Source organism: Hermetia illucens, chromosome 3, assembly GCF_905115235.1.
Source record: "Hermetia illucens chromosome 3, iHerIll2.2.curated.20191125, whole genome shotgun sequence".
NCBI classification, from domain to species: domain Eukaryota; kingdom Metazoa; phylum Arthropoda; class Insecta; order Diptera; family Stratiomyidae; genus Hermetia; species Hermetia illucens.
Window position 1 is genome coordinate 5630630 of NC_051851.1, and position 27142 is coordinate 5657771.

General features: G+C 47.4%; 1 protein-coding gene across 1 annotated transcript in view; it reads right to left on the bottom strand.

Annotated features, from left to right (window-relative positions):
- LOC119650832 (transmembrane protease serine 9-like) overlaps window positions 1-27142 on the bottom strand; it is a 54335-nt gene that overhangs the window by 12432 nt on the left and 14761 nt on the right. Inside the window, exon 5 of the mRNA XM_038053973.1 lies at window positions 3150-3446. Coding sequence (XP_037909901.1) covers window positions 3150-3446 — 297 coding nt within the window. The remainder of the gene's footprint in view (window positions 1-3149; window positions 3447-27142) is intronic.

Here is a 27142-nt window from a genome sequence, read left to right on the forward strand (position 1 = left end):
AGACTCCCGTCTCTCAGTTGAGGGCTGCATGCACTTGTCGACTACGAGATGAGGTTTTGGGTGCTGTCAAGGAAGTGCTTTCAAGCAAATAATTTGCCGTTTGTTCATCGCTTTCTATAATTTGTACTTCCCGCTTTGTAAACGTAGATAACCCAACTTCTGGCTACGTTCTTTGATAAGGACCCGTTTCAGCTTGAAAGTTGGTTCTTTTCCATGATGATCGCTTAGTCCATCTTATGTTCTTCTTTAGAGTTTCTGTGCCTCTTTATACCGATTCGAACTGGCAACTGATTAAGGATTGAAAGGCACTTTTGCCATTCTCCTTTGTTTCACCAAATCTAAGCTCCACCATGATGTTTTAGACCTCTTTGACATATCGAACCGACTTCTCCCGTAGTAACTCTGGCTATCTGGGTTATTTTCTCATTTCCAGTAAGGGATTTGATGTACCTCTCAGAGAATGTAACTCGTGCGCTCAATTCTACCTATCATGTGACGCGTCCATACCTAAGAAATGCACATTCCCTAATAGAAAACCCAGCACTGGCGGAATAGTGAACTAGCACCCTTCGATCAGCCTGCTACGAAGCCGGTTCAGTAGTTTATGTACGGTTGGTATTATCGGCATCGTACAAAAAAAGCATCCATAAAATAAAGCCCACAAGCAAGAAGCAGGAGCGAATATTTTAAGTAGTTCAATTCGAAGGTAGGTGTAAGCCCATGGGAAAGGGCCTTTAGAATTATGAGAGAATCAGAGGCCGGTCATCCCCACAGACCATGAGCGCTATCCTCTTGTTGTCAATGATTTGACGGGCTAATCACGCAGCCAATGAGGGACCCTGACTCTTTTCAAAGGTATCTGAATGTGTGGACAGTAATCACAGATGAGTTATTGGAAATATGCAACGAAACTGCAGACCTGGATGAAATACAAATATGGCTTCCGTAAAGAGCGAACAACCATTGATGGATCTATGTTGGCACCTGGAACAATACCACTCGGCTAGCACTTGTGGAAGAAAAGATGAAAGGGCCTTCATTACCAATCGCCGTAAAAGACATTACGCTCACATTATGGGAAATATCATCACTACCATGCTGGCCATCGAATTCTTAGAAGTGATGAAAGATACAACACTCAATTTTAGGTAGCGCATCGAGTACATTTTCGAAAAAGCATCCACCACGGGTATGGCTCTCAAAAAATTCCTCTCCGAGGAGACGTGCTTTTTCTGCAGAACTAGGTAGAAGGTTTTTCCCAGAATGCCTCTTACGAAACGCTCACCGGGGTGCAATTCTATCCGGTTGAATTATTTAAGGCCACATCCACCCTGAATCCTACGCTATCATTAAGCACATACCGAAGCATGCCAGGACCATTGCTCAACCCCAACGGCGATAGGCGACTAGGTTGTTCCCTACAATCGGGGAGTGGTTGGAAAGAAAGCATGAAGAGATCAATCAAAATCGCGCATAGTTTCTCAACGGCCATAGAGGCTACCGTGGGTACCTGTACAGGTTCAAATTAGAAATAGGAGTCTCGGGGGACCCAGAGAAAATGCAATCCCGAAGTTCGTGAAAAAAAAAATTGTGTCCGGAGAATGGTACCATGCCAAGAGGATTGGAATGGTATCAATTCCATGATCGCATCCAGAGTAAACTGCGAATAGCAGAAGAGGTCAAAAGAACGCGGTTACAGTCACTGCAAATAAAAGAAAGAAGACTTAGCTAGAGTATGTAATCTCTACCCCTTGCTGTAATACCAAGTGGTGATTTCACTGATAAAGGGAGTCGAGAGTGCTTTGAGTGGATTAAAATCCCTTTCACTGGCGTGCTCAGTTCAGAGGCCTTCTTGAGAAATTAAGGGCATCTAGAATTTACTAGGCCGGCTCCGACCAATCTTTGTTCATGTATATTACTGAGGTTAACGGTATATTTCCCCACATCCAGTACCAAAGTGTACACAGATTTGATTTTGAGGAGCGCGAAATTATATGTATGACCTGATGGCAAGTGAGTACATGCCATTTTTATTTTGGCAACTGCAGAGAAAGGAGTTCAAAAATATAAACGCCGCCCAGTTAAAAAGGAAGTGTCAGGCCAGTTTTCACCCCAAATTATCTTCTGAAGAAGATCCTTCCGGTGAACCGACTGCCAGATATTGATCTCGGGCAGCGGATCCAAAACGAACGGGAATCCTTCGCGGATTTCTATCGAGAGATTCGACGTTTGGTGACACGACTCCAGCTACCGCCAAGGAAGCTGAACAGGTGAGTGCCTGCGACGTAGTTTACACATAACTACAATTCATGAGTTACGTCGAGGGGTTGGAAAAATTGGTAAAATTTTCGGATCCAAAGCGTCACTTGTCGGAAGTGGACGTAGCAGAAACTTCTTACGAAAGGGCCAGTCAGGATCATAGTGGAGGGCCGTCTTCTTTTCTTCCTTAGATTGGCGACAGGTATCACAACCCACAACTCTGATTTCCGAAGAAGATAGTTTATTGAGATCGAACGAGATCCGAAACAGTGTACAGAGGAGGCTCACCTAACGCCAATGCACCAATTATGCTGCATAATTATTGACGTCAGTCAGGGGTACAAATTGAAAACAATTCCTCAGTCTCTTTAGTTACTTAAAGGCTTGCAACTAATGTAACGTGCTGGGTCCAGTCGAAATAGAAATCTGGTCAAAGAGGTCCAAAAAAAATTGGGTTTTTGTTGCCAAAAACCTTCTTTTTCCACTAAAATATATCCGAGGTTGCATAACCCCTATTTGGTTCCCACTGGTTTTACGTAACCGAAGATTCAAGCTAGTGAAATATTCCATTCAATAAATCTCGATATCTCCCCTGGTTCTTTCACCACATCATTTTTTCCGGTAGTCAATATATTTATAGTTACCATCTTTCACCCATCACAAACAGGTTTGTCTCGAGTGTAGGCATATGATCGATGATATGCTCACTTTTCAGAGACCTGTTTGATGCTGGTGAAAGACATGGGGATTATGAACTTGCAATTACTTTGCCGAGTTTGTATCTCAGACTGAATTGGCGAATTTCCAATTCAATGAATGCTGATAAATTGGGCATTGAAGAGGAGTCCGGAATTACAATCAGAAAACAATATAGGCTGGGATTGTCTCACCACAATTGCATGTCCTCACGGTTGTCGCCACATCATAATCCACATCATCGTCGGTGTCGTCGTAATCAAAGACATTGTTAATATCCGATCCAATGCGAAATATCGAGTCGAAAAGAAATCTTCCTGTTCTGTTCGTGGTAAATTCAGTCGTGTTTGAGTTAGATGCGCGGCTGGTATCAACGTAGGTTCTATTCACATATGTTACACTATGTACACTTTGCAGACACAAATGTAAACTTAAGTAAAAGAGAATAATATGCAAACAACACGAGTACCGCATTTCGTATGAAATTCGAAATTTTTACTTTAAATAATTTTTTTCCGTTGTTTTTTCCCGACACCACACTTTCTTTTGATTACGAAACAATAGCTGTGGTCGGACCAGCAACAGCCGCGGCAATTTTGAAACTTTCTTCCGAATTTTTTTCACTAAAACAAAAGACATTAATGCCACTCGGAAAATTTTTATCCACGAAAATAAGAGTTGTAAGGACACGAATTCCCTTCACAATACTGAGCAAAATAGACGGACATGCTTCACAGAAAACGTTTGTTTACATCCTCACCGGATACAGATTAGATACTTGTATCTCACTCATGAGTAGCAACAAAGATGACGATGCTGCTAATGAAGTCGCTGATGAACCCGACCTACGTAAAACCGTTAGCAGCTGAAGCTTGATGTAAACTGATCAGAGATTCGACCTGGCCATGATCGAGCGCGGAACATTTGAAAGCTGCAGCCGCACGGCTCCTAAAATATTATCCGAGAATGCCAGCTATTTCAATTGAATAATACATAATTTATCTCCATAGTGATCATGCAAGCATTTAATTCACGCACATGTAATGAACCGAACCGCATGCAGTCAAGATGTTAATCGTTCGAAACAAAAGATTTAAGCGAGCAACTCGAATTTCATGACAGTGAAATATTGGTACTTTTGTCTCTTGTCGTGTTTCGTAATAAGCAGGTTAGACACGGCATGCAATATAGTCGCGGATAACGAAAGTAATCCAATTTTCGGTTTTTTCAAAATTACGGAAAGTTCATATAACTTGATCCGGTCGACGCGGTAACTTTGGATTCCGTGGTAAAGCTACGGCCAATGCAACTGTTAGACGAGTGTGGGTCCGCGACGTATGGTTGACTCTTAACAAAAACAATTTCTCTTTCGCTTGCCTTTGCTAATTCGTGCGTGACACAGTTTTCACTTTTTATCATGTCCGACTCAGCTGGTTGTTTTGCATATCCAATCAAAGAACAGCATGGGATCAGTCCAAACTGTGAAGATGTGTTAAGTTTAAGATAAGAAGAATTCAGAAATGTTAGTGTCATGTTCACTGATCTTTTCTTATTTATTTATTTAGTACCAAAGAAGGTATACAATATCCAATAATACAAGATACAACACACGTCAGGTTACTTGCTTGCATTAAGAGACATTTTTTTTTGAGGTAAGGTAGGTAAATGCATTTACGCACACAGTGTTGGACTCCCGATTCGATACGTCGTCGGACTACCAACTAAACACCTCCCCATCGTCAGAGAGCTAGCCTGGAACCGTTTGTCATATTACTTCGGGCTAGTCCCCGAACTCTCCCGCCTTGCGGAGCCTTCAAATCAGGGAATCCCTTTCATCAACGGGAGGGGAGAGGAGGAAAGGAACTGTCATTTCAAGAAACCCCCTGCCATCCGGCTCCTCCACCGGTCGAGTTCTATCTTCCTAGCAACGAGAAGGGCCCGAACGTAATGGGCAACACGGTTCCAGCAGTCCTCAGCATCTCTTCGACAATGTTGTCTGGAGAGAGATTCCCTGTGTTTAAAAAGAGCTGCTGACGAACCCCATCCCACCTTCCACAAGAAAAAAAAGTGCGGTGGGCGTCGTCCACAACTCCATTGCAAAACACACAATCCGGAGAACGCGCCTTTTCAATCTTGTGCAGGTAAGACTGAAAACCTCCATGCCTACTTAAAAATTGGGTAAGGAAATAGTCAGTCTCACCATGCTTCCGATTCAGCCACGCCCCTAAGTTGCCAATGAGCCGCGCAGTCCATCTGCCTCTAGTTTCATTTTGCCACGAGAGCTGCCACTCGTCTAGAGTGTGTTGCCGTTCTTCGTGAGCAACCACCTCCCTGGGCTCATCTCCCTTGCGCTTGTATATGGCCTGACGCTCCCTAGCAAGAAGGGCAACGGGGATAACTCCCGCGATCACCATCATGGCCGGTTCAGAGACAGTGCGGTACGCAGACGCCACCCGTAAAGCTCCCCGTCTCTGTACTTGCGCAAGGCGTTTACGATATACCTCCTTTTTAAGAGCGCCAGCCCATATCTCTGCGCCGTAGAGCAGGCTGCGTTGAGCTCATCAGGAGACGTCGCCTTCTAGACGCAGGACCCCCAATGTTTGCCATTAGCCTACTTAACGCCGAAACTCCAGCCGCAGCCTTGTTCGCTGCTGCTTGGATTTGATCAGAAAAGCTCATCTTTGAGTCAAGAGTCAACCCGAGGTACTTGACCGCTGATTTTGACTCGAAGATCGACTCACCGAACGGTATGGGACGCAAGGTCGGAATTCTCTTTTTAGCCAGGATGACTACTTCGGTTTTTTCCAGTGCAAGGTTGAAACCGTGAGTAGTCATCCATCCGCTTACCCGTCGCATCAATATGCCGAGTCTGCTTTACGCCTGTTTGACAGTGCGTCCAGCAGCAAGCGCTGCGACATCATCTGCATAGCCGACCAGGCGCGACTCTTCTGGCATATCGAGTTTAAGCAGACTGTCATAGGTAGCGTTCCAGAGATCCGGCCCTAGGATGGATCCCTGTGCTACCCCCGACGTGACCTCCATCCACCTTTGACCCTCTAGTGTTTCATAGAGCAGGGAGCGGTTCCTCAGATAGTCCCTCAAAATCCGTAAGAGATAGTTCGGCACGTTGAAGGTATTGTCTAGTGTGCCTAGAATGTCTTTCCATCTTACGGAATTGAAGGCGTTTCTGACGTCAAGCGTTGCGAGGAGCATCACCCGTCGAGTTCGGCGGCTATCTGCCTCTGCTCGTCGAACGGCGTCCACGACCTGCATGACAGCATCAATTGTCCGATTTCCCTGCCCTAAAACCAAACTGCCTGGGACATTGAGATGGAAGAAAGGGTCACAAGGATAGGAAGTTCCTAGTGAGGATATTTTTGAACTGATACTCTGACGGAGTAGTGCGCACCGATAGTGTTGAATACAAGACAGGATCTGCTTAAGGGTTCATTACATCCATAAGCGGTTTGGTGCTGATATTCCTAAAGCAAAGAAGTATGTCTAGCGCGTCTCAGTTGGTCGTTGAAGGTAATCTTAGCAGAAGGAGCGCTAAAATTAACTGCGCCACGTACAATATCAAAGGTGAAGCGGGCTCAAATTAGTGGCACCTCCCAGTACAATCAGCGAGAGAGATCTCAATGAAGCTGGTCGCTCCCATAGGAATACGATCACGAAGGCGGGAAGGAGGAGGATGTCTGCGCAAGCCGCAGTCTCTGTTCTAACTTTTGCCGTCGGAGTTTCCTCCAAGGATGGCAAAATGTCATAGGAACAATTCACCATCCTCGGGGAATGCCTGTGGAAAAAAATGCTAGGGCCTAATACGAAACCACGATTTAATAATCAAGGTTTTCACGATGGACTTTCTCATTTGGAGTACACTGACGAGGCTGCCTTAAAGTGGTTACAGCAGGCAATCCCGACTTTGAGTTCCGGTGGTCTGCCCAAGTGAACACTGAGCTACGCAGGACAGAATATGTCGGATGTTGGTAACTTGGTCCTCGAAGGAAGGCAGAGGACATCATCCGCATACTGGGTGAACAGAACCCGGGCATGGACTTAGGACACTGGAGGGTAAAGTTCTTGAATGCCAGGAAACACAAATCTACAAACGTGGATGGTTTCAACTTGGTATTCGAACTAGACCAAAAGAGTCTGAATGTGCTCAGGGAAAATCACCAGATGGTGTTCCACTTTTTCCCAGACAGACTGAAATTCAGGCATATCAGGAAACTGTAGAGCATTATCTCCATTTTGAAAGCGAAGAACAATGATGGCGTTTGACTCACACAATATAGAGCAAATTGCAGTATCTTCGGTGCGCTCTCCCACAATGGAACTGCGGGCGGAGAATAGTGCATACAGTGGCGGAACCCCCGTATGGAGGTTCAGGGACTACAGAGTGAATTTTACCTGCTACTAATTTCTCCTACACCTTCCAAGGAACAGGAGGAAGAAAGGGAAGCCAGAGACGTGAACGGAACTGACTTGATGCCAGATCGAGTGATCGAATCTGTGCAAACCGGACCAGTCAAGGTGCTAAGTGGAAAACAGACGAATGCTCTGCGGGATGAGATGGACTTTTCATAGATAAAGACATGGGAACTGCGGAGCCTGCAAGTGCAGCTTTTCTCAGAGAAATCAAACACGAGAGAATCGAGTCTCTGGCGGTACAGTGTGGAGGAAACCTCGTCACACGCGGACCGCGGCATACGCTTCCAACTGTTTTCCATAACATATTAGACTAGGTTTATGTCGAAAAACATAAAGATTGGTCAAATCAATCTGCCGGATGCCAAAGCCTCCTCCTATCTGTTAACAGCGAAGCTGACGAAGGTGCAGGACTTACCCTACATTTTCCTGGTGCATTGGATCAGTAAAGGGGGCTAGGACCTTCTACGATGAAAGATCCATAAAACCGAGAGCTTATGTCCTGATGTCAAGACGGTTAGATGCACCCATGCTGAGACAGTTCTGTTCCTAGGGCTTAGTTACGGGCATCGTACAATATCAGATAGATGGCGAGAGAAAAAACATCATAGTTGCCTCTACTTATTTACCCTATGATTCTTTGTATCCTCCACCGACGGAAGAGCTTCGGGATCTGGTAGCGTATACAGAATCAAGTGGTCTCGAACTCTTAATAGGTTGCGATTTGAATGCTCAACATATTTGTTGGAGCAATAGGAAATGTAATCCAATAGAAAGCTATTTGATTTCATCACTTCAGCTGGTCTTGTGACTGCAAACGTAGGGTACACCTCTACGTTCGTGGGACCTAGAAGAAGCGAAGTAATTGACCTAGCAATCTGTACGTCAAAAGTGTTAGAGTTGATTACACACTGGCGGGGGCTAGATGAGGTCTCACTGCATTAAGGGCGTTGGGTAGTCACCCCGAAAATCGTTCAGGAATGCAGAAACCGTTTGAACTTTATCTCTAGATTCAATACGTTGGAACTACTCTGGGTATCTGGTCACTTTGGCATAGAGGGTAATTTTGAATGCTTTAGAGGGGTCAATCTCCCCCATGCCTGGACCGGAACCAGCAATTGGAGTATCATTAGCATTGGCTAAGGCTGTCTTAATAAAACTGGGAACAAGCCTCCCAGAATGACAGGTGGCAGAGCCTCAATGCTGCTCGACACACCAAACTTTTCCTGCCAGAACCGAACATACGTATCGCAAGTTTATCCTGTCGAAAAGCAGGAGGACTTGCAGGAGTATTGTGGGCATTCTGACAGGCCATAATTCACTAGCTGGGCATATGTTTGGAATAGGAATTATTCAAGATGATACGTGTTCCTCTTGTAATGAGGAAGCGGAATCCACGGAGCATTTCCTATGTGAATGACCCACCTATGGACGTATTAGGCATCAGATCTTTGGAGCCGATGTTCGCCAGTTGCGACGGGTAGCATCATATCCACTATCGGCAATCCTGCAATCAGATTGACTGCGAATGGTATGGTACATTTTCAAGTCCTTCACATAGAACAGGTGAGGGATGTCAAACACACATGAGCTCGATCCAGAAGATAGGATTTAAGCCAACTGAGTAAGAAACCCAATATACTCGAAAGCCTTGCTGAAGTCTGTATAGATCGCATCCACTTGATGTCCTTTTTCCAATTCACGAAGAACGTTAGAAACTTCAATGATGATATTAGTGGAGGTCGACCTACCTTTTCGAAACCCATGTTGTTGTTCATTAAAAAGAGAATCAATGACAGAATTCAGTTTATCGTAAATCAGTTTTTCGAATAGTTTAGGGATAGCTGACAAGATAGCAACACCTTGGTAATTTTCAACCAATCGTCTGTCATTACTCTTAAAGATGGACGTGAGATGAGAGGACGTGGATGGAGAAATGCCCATTGGGAGCCATTCGTTGAAGATCAACTGCAGAGGAGTGGTCAGTCGGTCTATGCACTGCGTCAAAAAGTAGGGGGGGCTCGATCGGAGCCGGGATCTTTGTTGACGTCGAGCTCTTGAATAACTTTTCGGATCTCATCATGGGTCAAAAATATGTCCCCAATAAGCGATGCCGGAATCGTATCAGCCTACGCGATAGGCGGTGGAACAGGAGGTGCACAAAAAATACTTTGAAAGTAATCAGTCAAATAAGTCATATATTTCCTGTGGACGGGAAAAAAGTACTACCTCCGTAAATCGCCTATTCAATGGTTTCGCGCCTAGGGCATTTACAGGCTTTAGCGAATCTCAAAACATTCTCCAGAGGCAGAAAATGTGCGGATTCTTCATTGAAGAAAACCTTATCAAGCTGTCTTAGTCTGAGATCTGAGGAGGCCGGGCAGCTGCATAAAAAATTCACATTGGCTGCACAGTGTCGAAACCACCACCCCAATCTTTTCTACGCGGTAGTTTAAGGAGCAGTATCCCGGTAAATAGCTTGCTAGGATTTTCATGTCCCACTTCTTAAGGGGCAACAAAAATGCCGCTCTGGCTACCCCAGGTTCTTTCGCAAGAACTTTTGCCTGCCGGCAAGATTGCAAATTTCTCCATTCGACTGGGTGAATTCTTGCAATTTCACTCTTCAGAGTAGGCTTGACAGTAGATGGCCGGATTCCAAAAGCTGGCTCTGACCCCACGATTGTGGATAAGGACCGTCCACGAGCCGGTCTATCAGCCTTCTCATTACCAACACCTGATAACAACTCCGCACCAACTGGCTTGATATGTCGTTGCTGTTTAGTGCTGATAATGCTGACTGACTGTTGGAACATGAAAGTCCTGGGGGTTTAATGTGAGTACCTGCCGTGTAGGCATAATCCCACGGTCCTCTTCGGACACGGATTGATTTTGGGACCACTATCAGAGCCCCGCCATGCAAGCACAGTGGTCCTGGTTTACACAGAGTGCAGGCTCAGCATTCATACCAGTGGATGCGAGGCCTATCTAACACCTCTGCCGCAACTAAGGGGTACGGCACCCGAGTTGTACAGCGCAACTCCACGCTTGAGGTCCGAGGAGCTCTGCCCGCCATGTAGGCATAACCACAACCACCATGAAACTCCCACTAAGGGGCCAGACGCAAATAACCGGGCCGAGAACACATCCTCCAGGAATTCTCCTGGAGCAAATGCTCTCCGAGGGCCGTCCCGGTTCCCATGGTACCGGGTAACCACCGGTGAGGCTTCGGGGCCGAAGCCACTTCAGATGAGTCCCTTGCAGACTCGGGTCTGATCGCCCCCCTCAAGTACGTGGGGACGGAACTCCTGCCTGATCCCCTCTATATGACCCTTATTGTGGGTAACCCTTCTTGTTGAATCATTATCCTATGGTTGGTCTTTGTTTTCCCCTCCGAGCATGTGCTTTCGGGAGCGTAGTGCATATACGCAAGAAAAGGGCGTACACAGTCGTAAATCCTATAGCCTCTCAATCTAAATGGAGGATACCTACTTTCTAGATCGTCTTTAGAGTTGGCAGGCAACAGGTTACACCAGGGGATCGGAAATTCGGAGCGGACGGTTTACAGGCGAAGGGCTTGGCGAGTGAACTGAGCCCGAAGTAGAGAGCATCTAAACATCACTACAAAAAAAATAGGATCTTTAGAAGTATTGGCAGCATTTGCATTCGATATATTCTTAGACGGATTATCAGACGTAGATACAGGTGATTCTAGGAGTATAGAAGGCTGTGCAATGTTATGGCATTCAGCAGTTGTACCATGAATTTTCACCATGCAATTCTTATGACTTTTGGATTAAGGGATGACCGCAAATCGAGATAGCTGAGTTGAGGTGGTTGGCTATATGAGGGACATCAAGAGGTTTAGTTTTTAGAGAGGGGTTAGTAGCTAGATAAATACCCGTTTTTTTATTTTTTCTCGTTGTAATTGGTCTTACCATATTTTCTGGTGATCCATTCTAGTACTTGTTCCGCCACAACCTGAACTCCATTCCTTTCCATTTGTATGAACATTTACTATTCCGATGATTACATAGAAGCATCCTTGCTGCGCGGGTACGATAATTTGAAGCACTCTCCTTGTTTTACCTTATTTGTTCGAGAACCGGAAGGTAAAGCTTTGCATATACAGTCAAGTGTCAATTGCGAAGATAGGTGCACCTTTCACGAAGAAGTTCATCGAATTTGTAACGTTGTGGCCAGTTATGTCAATTTTTCGGTCACTTGATGCCTTGTTAGCCAATGAAATCCTTCTGATTCGAGCATTCCATTCCATTTGTGTAAAACAAAATCTTATTAAAATCGGTTTACTGTCTGTCTGTCTGTCTGTCCGTCTGTCTATCCACGGGACTATCTAGGGACATTACATCGTGGGGCAGGTTAAAGTTCTATCGGGTTACTTCTACGGTGAGAATTGTTCGCTCCCTGCCGCTTTTTCGTAAGCGTTCTAGCCTTCGAAGCTCCTCCTGAATACAGTTTATGGTATCACTAACTGCATTCTACACTCCTTGGGATTCGAACATTTGCGGAATGATCGTTTCCACTTGTAAGCGCTTGTGAAGAGGAGTTGAAGCTGGTCCCTCTCATTTGCAAACCTCGGACATATGAAAAGCATGTTGTCTGGGTCCTCGTATTCGTTTATACACTTAGGACAGAAGGGAGAATTGTCATATTCAAAACGATGCGGCATCCACCATGCCCAATTAGAAATTGGGTCAAATGATAGTGGACATCTCCATGGCTGCGCGTGATCCGAACCTGGATATTTGGAATCAGCCTGCAGGTCCACCTCCTCCTAAAAGAATTATCCCAACGTTCCAGCCACACACTGATTGTGCGCGCTCTTTCTTTTCGTCGTCGATCGTCGGCATTAGTAGTACTCTTCACATCTTCTCTGCCACAATATCAATGAGCACCATTCGCGCAATTACGAAAGCTGCTTCGTCCAACATTGTGCGGAATGCGCTAGTGACTCTTAATGCACTCAGACGAAATATTGAAAATACTTTTCTCCTATACGCCTGAACATTAAGGTCTTTTGTCCAAACGGGTGCTGGCTAGCAGCAGCCTCCCCGGTGGTTTGGGTCCTCCAATATTGGGCATCATGCCAGTTAGCCCAGCTACAAGTTTCGACGCTTTCTCACCCGCGTAGCTCAAGTGTTCCTTGAAGGTCAATCGATGATCCAGCATAACGTCGAGGTATTTGATGAAAGGCTTGCCCTCTATCATATGCTGCTCCACACGAAACCGTAGAGTTTCTTTCAATTTGCGGCTGCTGACCAATACAGCCTCAGTTTTGTGTTCCACCAACTCTAACGCATGTGATACCAACCAATTTTGATCAGCCTAACCGATGTCCCACATGCCCAGATAACATCTACCAGGTGTTTTTATCCACTACAATAATTGCAATGTCGTCTGATGTACAGCACATGGTCGTTCATCACGTTCTAGAGTAGTGGGCCCAGCATTGACCCTTGAGGCAATCCGCCGGTTATCAAATAGTCAACTGGGCCTACGTCGGTGTCGTCGCTTTCTATCCACGAGATAATTCCTGATGATTAGCTGCATATATGTGGGAACATTCAGCTCGTTTAAGGATCTTTTTATATGCTGCCTTTGCGCTAAGTTAAAAGCATTCCTCACGTTGATGTTGATAATTGGTGCCACCTTGGCATCTAATATCTGCAATTGCTTCCTCTGCCAGATTGACTACTGCGTTGATAACATCCATCGTTGATCGACCGGCACGAAAACCATATTGTTGTGTGGACATGCCTCCTGCTCCTTCTACAATTGGAAGGAGCCTATTGCAATATAGTACTCTGCAGCAACTTTCCTATACTGTCCAACAAACAAATGGGATGATACGACAGTGGCTCTCCAGATGGTTTACCACTCTTTGGTAACAGCACCAGCATTTGCCTTTTCCACTGAGTCGGGAAGGTGCCCGCTTCCAAACAGGTATTAAAAGTGGAAACGAACCACTCGGGTCTTGCTTTTATTCCCGCCCTTCAGAGCCATGTTCGGTATTACGTCCAGCTCGGGTGCTTTTTTATCCCCTACCTTTTCGCAGACAATGGTAAACTCATCCTCTATTATACTTAGGACATCCTTTCTGGGAATATGGTGGTCACTAGCCTTCACAATAAAACTGGGCACTTTATCTGCAGGGCCCTGCTTCCTTTCAACTTAGCCATTGCCGCTCTATAGGCTCCTCCCCACGGGTTGATGTGGGCTTCTTCGGAAAGTTCTTTAAAGGAATTCCGTTTGCTTTCACGGACTGTTTCCGCAGCTCTCTATGGCTAGTTTTGTGCCTCGCCTTTCTCTGTGCAATTTTCTGCTCATCATTTGCGCGTTGGTAGTTTCTTCCCGATTGTAGCCATACGGCACGCAGTTGTCTGATTTCGTCATTCCACCACGGTTTCGGTAATCTGTGAACGCTATTTCTGCGCCTTGGCATAGAGGCACCACAGGCTGCGACCATGTTTCTGACAATTTGCTCAGATTTGTCTCTAGCTGTACCTGTTGGTGTGGAACTATCCCTAAATATCTCAGTGAATACATCCACGTCAAACATCTTTGAACTCCACTGCTTTGTCTGGCATGACTTTATGTCTTTTGGATGATCCATTCTCCTGTTTTCCACTACACTAAGCAGTTAAGCTTGATGATGGCTATGCGTGTAGTGTTCACTAACTCGCCAGGTAATGTCCCTCATCAATGCACTGCTTACGAAGGTAGTATCTACCACTGAACCCTTTCCGGAAAGTAGAGGTCCTTCCGACATTAGCAAGAACAATATCCAATGAAGAAAAAGCTTCCAGAAATATGAGCCCCTCGTTGTTAGAAACCTTGCTTCCCCACTCGGTAGACCATACGTTGAAGTCTGCCACGATGACAATAGCGGATCGTAAACTTACGGCTAATGTTAGTTCATGTAACATTCGCTCATATTCCACCCTTATTGCACTTGGCAGATCGTAGCGGCGTAGTGGCGGATAAATGTGAACACCGTTGATAGACTAGTAGCTTCCTCCAAACTACAGCTTTTATTTTTCAATGTAGACATATAAATCGGGAGCAACTTACCCCCTTCATCAGTACAAAGGTACTCTTTATGAACACTGTTAATTTTAACTCTTACGAATCCATTTTCAGGCGTTGTAGTTATTTCTTCAAACAGGTATTGTCCTGTCGTCCAAATTACGCACTTTCCACTTTTGTCAGTGACCCATACCGCGTTATCTTTTGGCCACGTCTACATCGAGCTCTTGGACTGACTAGCTCAAAAGATCGTGTGTGGTCTAACAATGGTTGAGATTTGTTTGAATAAATCTCATTTACTCTTTGCTTTTGGTTCTCTCCTAGACAACAGGCATTTTCCGCTTCCTGCGGCGTAACCCTTATCACCAAAGCCTACATCTTTATAAAACATGCATTCAGGGTCTTTCTCACAATTTCGTTGCAGGTGTCCTTTTTCGTCACATAATGTCACATGCTGGAGATATTTTCTCCCGAATCCTACAGACAACCCATCCGATCTTCACTTTGCCAGTTTCCAGCAACTTGTTTGCCCAAATAGCTGGCATACTAATGATTGCCGTTTGCGTGCCACCGCATGTTTTCCGTAAATTCTTTATTGCGTCGATATTGCCGTCTGGAATTTGAAATTACGGCGCCAGTTCTTTCCATATGTCCTTCTTCGTCGTAATCTCGTTAAAGTCGCTACACTCCACAGTTATCTCGTGGGTTAACTGCTTTACTGTGACTTCCTCACCTAAGGATCCACCAACCAAGTTCTGGTAGTTCAGCATCCTTTCGTCCTGCGTCTTCCAAAGCTCAAGGAGTAGTCGGATCTCCCTTGAGCTTCCGCAGAATCTCACCGTAAGAGAGGTCCCCTCTGCTTTCGATAGCAATTGCCCTCCTTCCTTCGCTTCACGGTTGTCCCAACATCTGCTCCCATTTCCTAGTATTTCATTTCTGGAGGCAATTTAGGTTGCAAACGTTGCACTCCCGCCGTTACTGGTTCCTTGGATCCTCGGCTTTTCGTTGGTGTTAGGAGCTTTACACAGTATCTTTCATTCTTTCTCTGCTCCTCTTTACGCCCTCTACAACTTTCCACTTTGGACTCGTTTGAGTGGCTCGTTCCACCCTTTTGGTAACCAAAGGTACCTGTCGCAATGTGGTCACCGTAAGAGTTTGTAACTGTCCTGTATTCGCTGAGCATTGGATCGTCTAACCTAACTCACTCATGGCCTTTTCTCTGGTGCCTTTAAGGTTGCGAACAACCAGCGATGAAAATTATGCTTCGGCCCGATGAATGTTTGTTCTGGGTATTACCCATCTCAGTCAGGCAATTTTCCACCCTGAGTACTTTTGCTAGGACTGCATCAATGGTCTCGTGATTGGCATGCACCGCTTCTTCTTTGCTGGGCCCGGTACAGCCTTTGCCACAATCAATACCTGGTCGTCCATCCTTCTTTACGGACCTGGGTGAAGAACGTAGCATTTTACCATTTCGCTTAATGGGAACCAGGTTCGTTACCTCCTCCTTATCACTTGCAGCAGTATCTACTTCGATACAGGGAATACAGGGATCTGCGAAGCAACCTTAAGAAGGCCATTCGGAGAAGCAAGCGGGAATGCTACCAGAAGCTCTGCATGGAGGCTACTACGAATCCGTGGGGTACAGCCTACCAAGTTGTAATGAAGAAGATCCGCGGGCGAAAGTCACTTCAGGTGACATGCCCACGGCTCTTGTTGCAAATAATTGCAACTCTTTTCCCGCAGCAGGAGCAGGACGAAAGAGAACCCCAACTGGCAGCTCAGCTGGACGTCTTCTCGATCCCTGATGTTACCGAAGAGGAACTTTGGGAAATCTGCAGACGTATTGGGGACAGCAAGGCTCCGGGATTGGACGGAATTCCGAACAGGGCTCTGAAGGTGGCGGTCAAGGCCAGACCAAGGTGGTTCGCAAGCACATTCGAATCGTGCATGGCGGAAGGAGTGTTTCCCGCCCAGTGAAAGAGGCAGAAGCTGGTCTTACTACCGAAGCCTCGAAAACCACCCGGCGTGCCCTCTTCATATCGCCCTATATGTCTCTTAGACACCATGGGGAAGATGTTGGAGAGGGTGATATACAACAGGCTGCTCCCGTTCATCGAGCTTGCGGGTGGTCTTTCAGAGCGATGCAGTAGCAAAGGTCGTGGAATTGGCTCGAAATGCAATGGCCATGGGCAAATGCTGTGCTCTGGTGACGCTGGACATCAAAAATGCTTTTAACTCAGCCAACTGGGGCTGGATTAAGGGCGCTTTGGCCAAATTGGGTGTTCCTAGCTACTTGGCTCGGCTCATCGAGAGTTACTTTTGGGACAGACTTCTCTGCTACGAGACGGACGACGGGCCGAAGGAGTACATTGTGACAGCAGGTGCACCTCAAGGTTCTGTATTGGGACCGCTGCTGTGGAACATAATGTACGACGGAGTGCTTGGCCTTCGCGTGCTGGAGGAGACAACGCTGATTGGTTTTGCGGACGACTTGGCGGTAGTTGCAATTGCAAAGCATCCCGAGGACGGGGAGCTTTATGCAAATGAAGCCATTCATACCATCAAGGCATGGTTACGAATGGCCAAGCTGGACCTGGCGGACGAAAAGACGGAGGCGGTCCTCATTACCAACCGTAGGAAGAACAACACGGTTACCATCCGGGTTGGTAATCGTGAGGTCGTCTCAAAATCGGTTGTCAAATACCTGGGGGTGATGATCGATGCCAAGCTGAGTTTCAAGGGACACTTGGATTATGCGCGAGAGAAGGCAGCAAATGCCAGCTCATCCCTTGCAAGGATGATGCCTAACGTGGGAGGGCCGAAGTATAGTCGCAGGCTACTCATTGCGGGAGTGGTGAGGTCGATCCTGCTATACGCGGCCCCTGTCTGGGCGGGAGCCTTGAACCACGCTGTCAACCGGAGGAAGATATGTTCGGCATACCGGCCAATTGCGCTAAGGGTGTGCAGCGCATTTAGGACGGCGTCGACGGAGGCAGCGTGTTATCGCAGGAATGATCCCTATAGATCTTCTAGCGAGCGAGGCACACTGGTTCTACGAAAAACGGAAGGCAAATCCAGCCGAGGTGAATGCGGATTTCCGAAAAGCCATCAGGAGAGAGTTGTGTGGCAAGTGGCAACAACGATGGGATAACTCCGACAAGGGCAGGTGGACCCATACATTGATCCCGTGTATCGAGAAATGGGTCAACCGAAAGCACGGAGAATTGAATTACCACGTGACACAGTTCCTTACGGGACACGGTGGCTATAGGAAGTACTTGCATCGCTTCGAGTTGAACGAGTCTCCCAACTGTCCTGAATGCGGTGCTACCCTCGAGGACCCGGAGTACGTTATGTTCCATTGTCCCAGATTTCTGCAGCAGAAAAGGAGGTTGAACAGCATCTTAGGGGCGGACATCGAGCCCTCGAACCTGGTGGAAGAGATATTGAAGTCGGAGGAAAACTGGATGGCGGTAAATGAGGCAGTAGCCGTGGTGCAGACAAAACTCCTGGAGTTGGATCGAGCTCGGAAGGCGGCGCGACGGAGACGTGACATGGACGAGCTGGTATAGCGAACCAGAACCTCCCCCGCGAAGTAATACTTCACGGTGGTCCCGCGGGAGGGGCAGAAAAATGGGGGTGGTTTTAGTGGGTGTGAATCCCACACACTGCTGCAACCTGGCGTAGCAGCATCTTTCTAAGATTTCCACCTCCATCCATAAAAAAAAAAAAGTATCTACTTCGATGGTCCCATAATTATCAAAAATGACGTCAATATCCTCTTTTTCCTTCAATATTAATGGTATCTGTCTGTCTGTCCGTCCGTCACACGCACTTTTCTCGGAGGCGGTTGTGGCGATTCACACCAAATTTGGTGGAAAGGTGAGAACTGTGCATACAATGAGCTACATAATTCTACATCGAATTTAAGGGGGGGTGCTCATACATGCAAAAGCGATGTGCAAATTTTTTTTCATCAAATATAGTCAAGTGGGGTATCAAACGAGAGGTCTCGGTTAGTACTTTCCAAAGCTGGTCTTAGTTTTGACATTTGTTGGAAAGATGGGGAGTGCGGGGGGTCGAAAGTGATCATTTTTTTAAGGGACCCATTCTCGGAAACTCTAACTATCTCAAAATATCTCAAAAAAATCAAGAGGCTGCCACTATATGTTGCTTAGGCGATTTAGATAGTTTATGTATCTTCAGGTTATACTGCATCTTGTCTGACTTCTTTCAGCTTATTCCAGGAAGGCGTGTGTATGTATGCGCTGCGAGTAAGTCGGAGTTCACTCAGTTCATGGATTAAGTAAGCTGATCGCTTTCATAAGCTCGAGAGTGCACTTACGGCGCATCACGATTACCAGATCTTCTCTAATAGATGCAGCACGCATTCTTCTGCAGCGCGTAGTTCGCAATCGTTAATCTGCCTTACATGCTTTCCATAATATGCGCTAAGTTCATCGCGGTATTTATCACCAACTTGAGTGTTGCAACGCTCATGTGCAGAATTGATTTGCAATTTTCTAGTGGTTTTTAACACCTCCTTCCAAGACAGACCAGTGAAATTGGAATTGCACCGGCCGCAACACGTTAGCAATTAAAGTATGGAATACCTTTCACCTTTCGTAACGAAAGCGAAAATAATAATACTTTGTCGAATGTTGCAATCCTCACAGTCGGTCAACTTCAGTCTTCCATTGTGTGCTTGCGGACTCCTCGGTGGTTTCTCTCATTTCTTCGACGCCACCAAGTCGACTACCACAATACATCCAATCATAATATTTTGGCACAATTAATTCTTCAATTTAGATTGGTTGTGAATGGTGTGGTATTATTTGCGGATATAAAGCCCGTGGAGCGCGTGGTGGATGTGTTCTTTTGCTATGCAGCGAATTGGTGCCAACAGAAATAGCGTTTCCTCCAATTTGGCCTTCAGACAAGTTCGGATGTTACTTAATTGCACACCAACGTTGTGGATGAAACCATATCTTTCTTGCTGAGATTCATTTCCAAAAGTATCTTTAATAAAAAATCAGATACTTGTAACGATATCGTGGTCATATTACGGAAACGCGTTAATGAACTTAACATTCATCCGATTTTTGGTATCAAAGACGCAGCACAATGGACACTGGCAAACCAGTTTGGGATACGGCAGCGTTTGCGCTATGCCACTCGATGATTGTTTATTAACAGCAATAATGGTCACATTAATGTTGATAATGACCAACCACGCAGAGCGGTCAATGGACATACTTGCAGTGATTAAACTTTCGCTTACATTCCATCTAGAGTGAAAGCAAGTTATGGCCAATTGCGACGTCGTCCGTGTATGGAGTTATTTCGGACCAGCCTGAGTTATATACGCTCCGTAATAATGAAGTGACTAACGAGATTGCGCATGAGATAGGGAGATAGGGGCAGTAATTATTTATGAGGGTTACCGTCTGCTCTATTGATTGCCCCATCGGCAAATATCTTTCTAATTAAATTACCCATTTGTGTTGTATGTTATCTGCAACTGGTCAGACAGAATTTATGGTGGAAAGTGACTTGATTTGTGACTTGGATTTTACACCTTTTGTGCTTTAAATTATTGGATCCCCATAGCGAGCCATTAACCTCCCATTTATTTACCTTTCCTCAGGAGAAAGGAGTTATTGTATTATTGGCTTGATGTACTGTTCTGTCCGTTCCGTTTATATTCACTACCTCACTAGCTCCGGTTTATACTCAATCATTTCTGTCGTTTCCGGGAAACGGAAGAAATGCAAGACATAACCCTGTCCTCAGGGGTTGTTAGCGATCCTTAATGGGTCCCTTACGGCACAAGAGATAACATCCCCGAGGTGCGCTAGCAACTAGTTCTGACCCCCAAGCTGGCATAATACCTGCATCCTAGGTAGTAGCCTCGAGGAAGTTTCTCGGTGAAGACTGCAAATGACCGATACACGTCGGGACACACTGGGAGTGCCCCCTGTGTGGAGTTGCCAAATCTCCCATCAGGCGCGTCCCTTCGTGCGGATAAGGGAATGCTTGGCGAATGTGTCATGGCCATGCACATGCACGCATCCGGAGATGTGCGTGTATGGGCATGTTTATGCGCAGGCCGGGTAGGTGGGAAGTAAACGCCCACCCGTGGATAAAAATTGGCTGTGGGAAGGATACCCAGAAATAAAACCAAACATGGAGGAGCAGAAGAAGAATGAAGTTACGGTGCAGGGCTTCCGAAACCCAGTAACGGCGGTTTTTGGGAGTGAGCAAGCGGGCTCCCGGCCGTCGATATCCAACGACCGCAGTGCCTCAGTAGTGGGAACCTTGGCTACTGTGGCATCTAATGTTACAAGCGTACGGGAGGAACCTGAACTGGCTCCAGTGATGGATCCGTTCAGAAGGAGCTCGATTTTTCGCAGATCCCCTCCCACACGGGCACAAGCCCCCCCGATCGCTTCCCAAAGTGGGAAGCGTATAGCGGGAGTCTTCGATGAGGAAGAATCACTGACGCCGATTCACCCGAGCGATGTTTTGGGCAATGATCAGTCTGGAGCTGCCTTCACTGCCCTCTGTAAAAAGATCATGGAGCTGTGTGAGTTTATAAAGGAGCGCAGGAACATTCACCAAAATATAAGGGCCATGATAAGAGGCATCTGTTTGACGTACGGCAAGACCCAGGATGAACGAGTAGGGAAGTCGCCGATTGGAAAAGTAAACCAGGCAACTCAAGCAACGCCGGTTCAAAACACAAGAGGGGAGAAACCGGGAAAGAGGCTGCGCGAGAAGCTGAATAACTCAACAGGCCAGCAAACCCCGAAAAAAAAGGACTCAACTCCCAAAAAGGCGGAGTTCATGAAAAGTACGTCTGAAGCTGCCAGTGAAAATACTGCAATGGCTACCTCGGGAAAAGGGATCGAACCGTCAAAGGCGGATGCGGAAGCTTGGAGGAAGGTAGAACCGCGGAAAAGAAATTATCGGAGGAAGATTAGACCGGAGGTGATTTTCATTTCCAAACGGGGCGAAGGGTCATACGCCGACATTCTCAGGAAAGTGAAGGCAGACCCCGAACCCACCGATTTGGGAGACAACGTCAGCCGCATTAGACGGTCGCAGAAGGGAGATCTTGGAACTTAAGAAATCCAAGGATGTAACCGCGGACAAATTCTTAAGCCAAATCGGGAAGACTTTAGGGCAGGAAGCCGACATAAGAGCTAGCAGGCCGGAGGTCACTATAATCTGCAAAGATATAGATGAAATCACGACGAAGGAGGAGGAAGCGTTGGAGAAACAGTTCGATCTTGCTGGACTACAAGAGTCAGTGGTGAAAACCCTAGGGAAAGCCTATGGGGGAACACAAACCGCCATCATCAGCCTACCAGTGGAGAACGCACTCAAACTGTTAGCAGCAGGGAGAGTGAGAATAGGCTGGGTTATGTGTCGCCTTAGGGAACAGGTGGCGTTAAAACGGTGCTTTAGATGCCTTGGCTTTGGTCACATTGCAAAGTCATGCACTAACCCAAATGACAGGTCAAAGCAATGCAGGAGATGCGGAGTGGAAGGCCACATCAGCAAGGACTGCGGAGCTGACCCAAATTGTCTACTGTGCAAAGGAAAGGAGGGTGTGGACCATCGGCACATTGCGGGCAGCAGCAGGTGCCCGGAATACAGGAGAGCCCTTAGCACGAATCGCAGATGAGGTTGATACAAATCAACGTCAACCACTGCGAGGCGGCGCAGGATCTACTCGCGCAAACGATCCGCGAGAAAAACATCGATGTGGCCATACTAAGTGAACCATAGCGCCGTGGACTTCTGGAGAACAAGCCTTCCAGGAAATAATGGAGTACCCGGAGGAGGGCTTCATCAGAGCGAAGGTGAAGGGCATCCACATCTACAGCTGCTATGCTCCACCCAGCGCTACACTCGTCGAGTATGAGCGGATGCTTGCTGCTCTTGTTTTGGATGCAAGAGGGCGTTGGCCGATCAAAATAGGAGGCGATTTCAATGCATGGGCTCTTGAATGGGGCAGCCGGTTAACTAATGTCAGGGGACGTGTTCTCCTCGAAGCATTCGCGGAGTTGGACGTGGTACTGGCGAATGTTGGGTCTTCGTACACTTTCCGGGGAAGTGGCCTGGGATCTATAGTGGACCTGACATACGTGAGTGCCACTTTAGCCAGTAGAATCGCTTGGCATGTCAGTGAGGACTATACTCACAGCCACCACCAGGCAATCTGCATAGAGATCAAGGGCGGATCGAGCTCGAAAAAGAGTTTTCGCAGAATGCCGGGTGGTATGCTTGGCTGGACAGTGAAAGCTTTCGAGGGGGACACGTTTTCCGCGGTGCTCAAATCCGACATATCCCTGAATGGTACGGCTGGAGAGAAAGCCACCCAGATCACTCGATGGGTGACGGAAGCATGCGATGCTACTATGCCCAGAAGGCGATTGCTCCCCAGTAGGCAACCCAACTACTGGTGGAACAACGAAATCGCAAGTTTGCGAGCCGCATGTTTTCGGGCAAGGAGGCTTTACCAGAGGCTCAGCGGAAAACCCGGTGGCGACGGTCGAGAGGAGGCACACAAGCAATTGCGTGGCCGCCTAAAGGAAGCCATTCGGAGGAGCAAAAAGAACTGCTTCAAACAGCTGTGCGACCATGCCGACATAAACCCTTGGAGCGAGGCTTACAGAGTGGTAATGAAAAGGCTGCGGAAATCACCCCAGGTAACCTGTCCGCGCCTCCTGAAACACATTGTTAGCACTCTGTTCCCTCACCACGAAAATAGGGGAAGGCCAATTTTTGTCCAGCTAAATGACGGCATAATACCGCCTGTAACTGTGGAGGAGCTGCGGGAAATATGTGGTAGGTTCGGTGACAACAAGGCCCCAGGTTTGGATGGTATCCCCAACCGAGCTTTGAAACTGGCAGTGAAAACTAGGCCCGAACTTTTCGCCAACACCTTCGAGACGTGCCTTAAAGAAGGAATATTCCCTGCCCAGTGGAAAAAGCAAAAGTTTGTGTTGCTTCCGAAGCCTGGCAAGCCACCTGGAAACCCAGTGTCGTATCGTCCTATCTGCCTGTTGGATACAATGGAGAAGATGATGGAGAGAGTCATCTACAACAGACTCCTGCCCATCGTCGAATCCAGCAATTGTTTGTCGGAACGCCAGTTTGGTTTCCGACGCGACCACTCTACGGTGGACGCAATTGGCATGGTGGTAAACCCGGCAAAAGGTACACTGATTTCTGCGGCTGCTGTGCCGTGGTGGCGTTGGATGTCAAAAACGCATTCAACTCGGCCAACTGGAATAGAATTAAAGGGGCGTTGGCTGACATAGGTGTCCCCGGATACTTAGCGAATTTGGTGGAAAACTACCTCTCAGAGAGGACTCTCTGGTACGGGACGGATGAGGACCCCAAAGAGTACATTGTCACAGTCGGGGTACCACAGGGATCGGTACTTGGTCCCCTGTTGTGGAATATCATATATAATGGGATGCTTGCTCTTCCCGTCCCAGATTGTCGACTTTGCTGATGACCTAGCTGTGGTTGTTGCAGCAAAACACCCAGAAGATGAGAAGGTTTACGCAACGGAAACAGTGAGAGCGGTAAAGTCCTGGCTAGAAAAGGCCGGGGTGACCTTGGCGGACGCGAAAACGGAAGCGGTCTTAATAGCAAAACGCAGGAAAAATAACACTGTAAAAGTGGAGGTCGGTGGACATACGGTCGTATCAAAGCCGGCTATCAAATACCTGGGGGTAATAATTGACACCAAATTGAGTTTTAGGGAACACCTAGAGTATGCATGCCAAAAGGCAGCCAGTGCCACCACGGCACTTACAAAAATGTTGCCAAATATTGGTGGACCGAAACATTGCCGGAGGTTGGTGCTAGCCGGAGTGGTGTGCTCCATCCTGCCCTACTCGTCGCCTGTGTGGGCAGAGGCGCTTGCAAACTCTCAGAGACGGAGGCAGGTGAACTCGGTTTACCGGCGGATGGCTTTGAGGGTTTGCAGTGCTTTTAGAACCACATCAGATGAGGCAGTATTGATAGTGGCAGGCATGATCCCGGTTAACATTCTGGTCAAAGAAATGAGTGTCCTGTACAATGCAAGACGTATGGAGGGGCATGCACAGCGTAAAAATGCGGCAAGGTCAGAGTCACTTGATCTCTGGCAACGCAGATGGGACGAGCCTACGAAAGGTCGGTGGACGCACAGGCTCATTCCCAACATTGGGGTGTGGCCTGAGCGAAAACCTGGGGAGACCAACTACCACATTACCCAGTTCTTCACGGGGCACAGTGGTTGCCACTGGCAGTATCTGCACCACTTTGGTTTGGATGATTCTCCGAACTGTGCCAGATGCGATGGCATACCGGAGGATCCAGAGCATGTGATGTTTCACTGCCCACAATTTACGATGGAGAGAAGGAGCTTAAACCAGGTGCTGGGCAGGAGCGGGACCTCGGAGAGCTTGGTTACTGAGATGCTGGAGTCCAAGGAGAAGTGGCTTGCGGTTGGCTCCGCAAACAGCAAACCTACCCCGCGAAGTAATACCTCAATGGTGGTCCCGCGGGGCTAGGGCTGGAGAGATCGGGGGTGGTTTTTAGTGGGTGTGAATCCCACACGCGCCCGCTGTAGTTCCGCCGTTCGGGCGGCGGAACTGCGGCGGACGTGTCTTTCTAAGATTTTCCACCTCCGTGTACGCACAAAAAAAAAACACCAGGAGTGCCCGTAGTCGACGTCGATAGCAGAGCCTATGTCTGCCAAGGTGGTAGTTGTGGGGTGTATCAGAAGCCAGCTCCTTTGGACCTTGGTTGGGTAGTGTGGCTTGAACTGGTATTAGTAGACCGCGTTGTCCCGAGCGAGCACTAAGCCGTCCGTGAGTTCCAGGACTAGCTAAGTGTAGGTCGGGCCTCGGGAAACTGGAGTAGGTTCTTTGTCCCCGAGGTGGCCTGTTCCCTTGCACACGATGCGCTGAGGAGGAGGAGAAAGTGCTAATGGAGAATGGCGCATTTGTACACAACACGAAAGTGTGACGCTTGCCCCAGCGATCAGCAAAGGACGCAGCAGGGGTTGAAATACCCGACGAGATATAGGGATGCGCAAACAGAGAAGTAGGCTCGCAGAATGGTGCGGCACCTGCGATGGAGACGGCCACCCATACCGAACAATGCAATGTTGTTGTCGCTGAAAGAAGCACAGTGAAAACTACTGAAGCTAACCAGATTGCTACGAATATAAGCCAAAAGGGAACGCTGTCGAACGCAGAAACAACCGCGCTTCCTGAGAATACCGCATACGCTAAAAAGATCTAGATAGTTCATTGCAGAACGACCTGGCGAAACACGAAAGGAGCAAGGGGCATCTGAAGAAGACTTCACTCAGGCACTCTTCAGTGTTCAAAAGAAGAAGTTAAGGGAGCAGTAGAGGCAACAACACGCCGCACCATCAGAAAAACCTCTGCCTAAAATAAAGTCCGACACGCACCAAAAGAGAAGACGGGAAGATGGAGGAAGAAGTCAAGATCTTTGCAGAAATCCTCAGCGAAATCCGTTATAGGATCAGGCCCGAAAATATCGGAGTCTTCATAGCAGAACTGGAAAGAGCTAGGACGCGGGCAACGTGAATCTGGATGATGATGATGATTTTGTCTGGATTCGGTGTTTAGAAGAAACGCCTTTCACAGTCTATCTGCAGATCTGATGGTACTCCGGAGGACGCTATCTTGGTCACAAAGGGGTGGATCCTGATTGGGGATGACTTTAATGCCAGGGCACTTGAATGGAGTATGCCTCACCCAGACTCCAGAGGGAAACCAATTCTCGAAATGGTAGCGAGAACCAGACTTGTAATTTTAGACACCGAATTCACCCAACGTTCCGGTACCCAGATAGTGCGCGAAGCATTCTCAACGTAACCTTCGCGTCTGAATCACTGGTGTCGCTGGTGTAGGGTTGGCGAGTTCTGTAAAACTTTTTATCAAGCGACCATCAATATATTGCCTTCGAAGTGGTTACCACAAACTCTTGGTCTGCCCCACCCCGGCGGTCTTTCTGTGCGTGGAACGTCGCGAAGATGAACACGGCGAGATATGCCGAAACTCTTTGAGCAGGTGGGACCACGCTGGTGTCCACTCTTGGGAATGATGGTACTACGGCTGATACTGATATTGACGCCCTACAGAGCTTCCATGCCCAGGAGGGCATCGAAACGTGGCAAGCCGACTATGTGTAGGTGGGCGGCGGAAATTGCAGAGCTCCGCAAGGAGTGTCACAAACTCCTCTGCTTGACGCAGCGTCTAAACGAAAGGGAGAACGCATGTACCATAAGCACAGAGTACAGATCAGCTAAAAGGAGACTCCGCAGCACAATGAATAGAAGAAAAGCACGCTGCTGGCAAGACTTGACCGACGAAGTGACCAAGTAACCCAAAAACCTAATTGCGAAAACCTTGCTCACTTAACGTTGAACAGATGAACAGTATTGTACAGCCAACATTCCCAGCGCACCCCGCACGGGATGATGACGGCAGCGTGGAGAGCGCTGAGGACTGTCCACTTTTCTCTAAAAAGTCAGTCCTCTCTATGAAAAACAAAAAGGCGCCGGCATCCCAACAGAGATATACAGACTGTAGCTCCAACATCCCCCAGACCTACCGGGAACCGATGGCATCCCGGCAATGGTATACAGACTGGTGCTCCCACATCGACCAGA